Source organism: Mus caroli, unplaced genomic scaffold, assembly GCF_978045245.1.
Source record: "Mus caroli unplaced genomic scaffold, Mus_caroli_1 scaffold_13, whole genome shotgun sequence".
Lineage (NCBI taxonomy): Eukaryota > Metazoa > Chordata > Mammalia > Rodentia > Muridae > Mus > Mus caroli.
Genome location: NW_028227268.1, coordinates 22,155,658 through 22,160,373, shown reverse-complemented (window position 1 = coordinate 22,160,373; position 4,716 = coordinate 22,155,658). Strand labels below are relative to the sequence as shown.

The 4,716-nt window shown below is 49.7% G+C and overlaps 1 protein-coding gene across 1 annotated transcript; it reads right to left on the bottom strand.

Annotated features, from left to right (window-relative positions):
• Positions 1-640: 640 nt before the first annotated feature.
• On the bottom strand, positions 641-4,413 carry LOC110304724 (keratin, type I cuticular Ha4). The gene is made up of 7 exons (XM_021176273.2): positions 4,066-4,413; positions 3,881-3,963; positions 2,915-3,071; positions 1,864-2,025; positions 1,648-1,773; positions 1,206-1,426; positions 641-722 (listed from the first exon to the last, which is right to left on the bottom strand). Exons 1-7 carry the CDS (start codon positions 4,411-4,413, stop codon positions 641-643), a joined length of 1,179 nt encoding a protein of 392 aa, XP_021031932.1.
• Positions 4,414-4,716: the final 303 nt, after the last annotated feature.

The window sequence follows — 4,716 nt, the reverse complement described above, 5'->3', positions numbered from 1 at the left end:
GGAATGGGGGGTGCCTTAGAATAGTCAAGGGCTCTGCAGCCACAGCAAAATGGGCTTGGGTGTTCATGGCCAAGTTTTTCCACATGGCCCGCCCTTGCTGAGAGTCCACCCATACAGAGAACACCTCTCCCTGTCCCTCAAGGTTTCCCTTTGAGCTTAATAGCTAGGTCAGCTATTTGATCCATTTAATCACCCTGCTAGTTCCAGGTATTTTTATGGGACAGTCATGAATATTTTACAAAGTATGAATATGAATGAGAAACACCTTTACTATGCCAGAGAAATAAAGTTTATTGGGAGGTGGATGAAGCTGCCTCCTTGCATTCCAGAGAATCACCGAGAAGAAAGGAAGGCAGGAAATGGAGGCATGTACAGGAACCGCCCTCTATGCCAATCTCAGGGAGTTCCGTTGGCAGACATGTGACGCCTGCGCAGCAAAGAGACTCAACCTTCAACTGAAGGAGTTGGCCAGGAAGTTGCTTGCTGGCTCTGGAAAGCTCATCCTCATCTAAAAAGCAGTTGTCGTGATGACGTTTCTTAGTGACAACGGAAATCCTTGCAAAGGAGGGGCCTGGGTTTGACCGTTCCTGCATTTGAACTAAATGGCTTCATCAACATCTTCAAAAGGGAATCAGTTCAGTTAACAGCAACGCTTTGAGCTGCCGCAAGGTCCACAGCAACCGCCACTAGCATTGGTGGTGGCGCATGGGTTGCAGGGGAGGCTGAGGAGACACAAAGGTTAACAGTGGGTTGGAGAGGAGAAGTCAGAGAACCCTAAGTCACACACGGTACCTTGTACTTACAGGAGCAACCTATGAATTATCAGGGGTTGGAATTAGAAGGGCACTGAGGCCCTTCATCAAGCCCTTCTCCCTTACCCACAATACCTTGTGCAGAACTGGACAATTGTGCTTTTGGAAACCATCGTCTTGTATGGCTGTGCTCGCGAGGAAGTTAACGGGATCCGCCTAACCCAACATGCAACACTGTGACTGGCAATCTCCCTACCCACCCCTCACCTCTCTATTGGTAGCTTTCAGAGACAGGAACTATTCCCTTCACCTTTGTTCAACTACATTTACTGAACTGACACAAATTGCTGTAGGCTTTCAATGCACTGTTTGAGTAGTTTAAAATATGGCCATCGTAAGTGTGTCTCCTTAGCACACCACATATCGAGTCCCAGAAATCTATTCTGTACTCACTTGCAGTCCTCGCTCTCCAGCAGGCTCCTGTATGTGTTGATCTCACACTCCAGACGAGACCGAATGTCCAGCAGCACCTGGTACTCCTGGTTTTGACGCTCCAGGTCAGCCCGGATCTCACCAAGCTGGGACTCCACGTTGGTGATCAGGCACTGCACCTGGGACAGCTGAGAGCTGTAGCGAGCCTCACTCTCTGTCAGGGTGTTCTCCAGAGAGTTTCTCTGTGGGGGAGAAGACAAAGGCTGTCACAGAGCTGTTCCCTCTGAAGGTTTCTGCATGACTTCCAAAGAACTCACAGGCTTCAAGAGCTAAGAAGAGAGACAGACAGAGAGAGACAGAGACAGAGAGAGAGGACGAGAGAGAGAGAGAGACCCCAAGGACACCCCAGGGACTCTGCCTCCCAACTCCACACTGCTCAGCAGCAGGTCTGGACACTACACACCATGCTGTGCTGGGCCTGCAGCTCGATCTCCAGGGCGTTGACTGTGCGTCTCAGCTCGATGATCTCGGCCTGGCAGGACTGCAGCTGCTCTGAGCTGGACACCACCTGCTTGTTCAGCTCCTCTGACTGCAATAGGTAAGGGGAGAGACAGGATTAGACCCTGTCTTACATTCCTGGGGACTCGGTTCCTGAGCAACCATGGGCTCAGATGCCTACCTGTGTAGTGTACCATTCCTCCACTTCCCGGCGGTTGGTTTCCACCAGGGCCTCATACTGACACCTGGTCTCATTGAGCACGCGGTTCAGGTCCACGGTGGGAGCAGCGTCCACCTCCACGTTGAGGCGGTCTCCAAGCTGGCAGCGCAGGGTGTTGACTTCCTGGTGGGGGAAGGAGAAAGAACGAGCCTATGAAGACAGATCTGCTCTCTTCCTGCTTCAGGGAAGTGAGTACTGTGCTACCTAGAATACCTAGAAAGGGATTGGGGAGGGGGGTAGGGACTAAAACCAAATATACGGATCATTCCAAAGTTGCAGACATCTCAACAAAGTTCCAAAAGGAACCACAGCCACATCTTTCTGTAACAAAAGCTGAAGTGCCTTCACAACCTTCTAACACTTGTCCTTGATATGTGCAATTCCTCCTGTTGGCTGCCACACTCCTTAGAGTAACAAATTCTTAGCCTTACTTAAATATGCCTTGCTTCAGCACTTCTTTGTACAGCCTACACCCTCAAACGGCAACACTCATGAGTTAATTGAAATCTCTCTCTTGCCTCTGAGACGTGCTCCCCAGCTCCTCTTTGGAAGACGGACTTCCTCCTACCATGCACAGCACACAGCTCTTGCTTCACTCAGTCTTACATTTTATCATCAGGACTCCGTAGCTGCCCTCCACACTAGGCTGCAAGTTCTTAGAGAGAGGAGCCATGAATTCTTATTTATTTTTTAACCCTCCATCTCCACCATCAATTCCAGAACCTAGTGGTAGCAACCAGCAGAGATGGGAGGTCAGTGGACAGACACCCAGCTCACTATCTCTAGCAGCTGCCTACACTCCTCCATGTGCCACAGCATCCACAGCTCACCACACTCCTCAGTAAGGATACAGTGGTAAGGTCCTCCTGGGTCCTTAGCTTAGAGGCCTTCAGGGAATGGCCCCACATCATGTACCCTGACAGCTGGTACCTCCTGATTTGGGAAACCTCTCTGGATGCTAAAGGTGTCACTCTGAGGCTGTGAAAATTGCTTTCTAAATATTTCCTCATACCTCCTCATGGTTCTTCTTGAGGCACAGCAGCTCCTCCCTCAGAGACTCCACCTGAGCCTCCAAGTCAGACTTGCAGAGGGTCAGCTCATCCAGGATCCTGCGCAGGCTGTTGATGTCAGACTCCACCAGCTGCCTCATGGACAGCTCAGTCTGGTACCTGCACACACACAGGGTGGGAGGATCAGCCAATGTCTTCTCAGGGTGGTATTGGACCAAGAACTCCATAAGCAAATCCACAAGCCTTTCCTCTTCTGTTCTCTTCTTGCTGTGTGTGGATCAGCTGGGGGAGGGCTTGACTCCCTTATGCCCACAGACTCCCATAAGGTGGAACCCTCAGTCTGTTCTTGATTAGTATAGCACCAAATCAATCTGTTCCCATCTCTGGATTTGGGAGTTTTATAAAAAAAAAGAGCATTCTAGAAACCCTGATAGAGATTGAACATCTCTAACCAGAAGATCCAATTCCTAAAATGCTTAAAAATCTGAAAGTCTTTGAAGGGCATAACACCATAGTTAAAACTGCCCCATCTGACTTCAAACAGAGCAGATTCACAATGCAGGTGCACTAAATATAGTGTATAAAATGGCATGCTTTGTGTTTACAGTATATAAATACCTTAACAAATGAGTTTTGTGCTTTAGGGGGTCTCCGTGTATGGGGGTGCCAAGATAGCTTATTATGAATGTTCAAATATCCCACAACTCAGAAGGAAAGCCAAAACCAAGAAACACTTCCAGTCCCAACCACTTCCAATACAGGAGAGTCAACCATATCAGCTGAAGGGCTAGGGTCTGAATACCTATTTGAAGCTTTTTTTTTATAGCCAGACTCAGGAGAAGACATGAAAAAGGAAGCCATGTCTTTCTCGTCCCTTCCACTTGCCCTTCCAGGCCACATTAGACCCACAGAGCCATGACAGAACCACCAAGGTTTGGGAGTCACCCAACTCAAAAGGTTTAACATACTTGGTCCTGAAGTCATCAGAGGCCAGCTTGGCATTGTCGATCTGCACGACCAGCCTGGCGTTCTCAGACTTAGCACACAGAATCTGAAACAATGGTTCTAATGTGAGATCCACTTGAACTTGAGCGTGTCTCTCCATTCAAGAAAAGGCAGCTGCTGCTGCATCTGAGATAAGCTACCCTCTCACCTTCTGCTGCAACTCCTCAATGGTCCTGAAGTAGGCCTGGTAGGCAGGACACACCAGGGGGTCCTGCTGCTGGTTCCTCTCCTGGATCCTACATTCCAGCTCTGCATTCTCTCTCTCCAGCTGCCTGACCTTCTCCATATAGGAGGCCAGGCGGTCATTCAGGAACTGCATGGTCTCCTTCTCATTGCCATTGAAGGAGCCCTCGCAGAACCAATTGCAGTTGCCCACATTGGCGGGGATGTTGCAGGCCCCGGGCAGAGTGCAGCCATGGCAGCTGGGGGGCACGCAGGGCCGGGAGGAGCAGCTGGTGCGGCAGCTCAGGGCGGGCAGGCAAGTCTCACAGGACATGGTTTGGGGAGAAGTGATGGGAGCAGTGAGCTGCTGCAGGTAGGTCTGGGTGAGGTTTGAGTCTCTCCTTCCTTCGTGGTCTTTTTATACCCATACCAGTGGGTGGAGGCTTGGCAAATAACATAATTCTCTTTCCTGGTCCCGAAGCTAATTTTTTTCGTCAAAATACGCTCCTTAGATTGCTTTCAAAGAGTCCCCCCTCATCCCATAAAATTATTCCATTTGGCTTGTGTCACAGTAGCCTCTTCCTGGGTACAAAAGGTTGATGAAATCAGAGTTTCATTAGATGCCTTCAAAGGAGGC

What these genes read in the sequence shown, in the direction of transcription:
- LOC110304724 (XM_021176273.2), bottom strand. Translation starts at nt 4,413, where the DNA reads ATGTCCTGTGAGACTTGCCTGCCCGCCCTGAGCTGCCGCACCAGCTGC. An exon ending in TCTGATGACTTCAGGACCAA is followed by an intron (nt 3,072 to 3,880) that starts GTATGTTAAACC and finishes GTGTGTGTGCAG; the next exon opens with GTACCAGACTGAGCTGTCCA. An exon ending in TGCAGGCCCAGCACAGCATG is followed by an intron (nt 1,427 to 1,647) that starts GTGTGTAGTGTC and finishes TCTCCCCCACAG; the next exon opens with AGAAACTCTCTGGAGAACAC.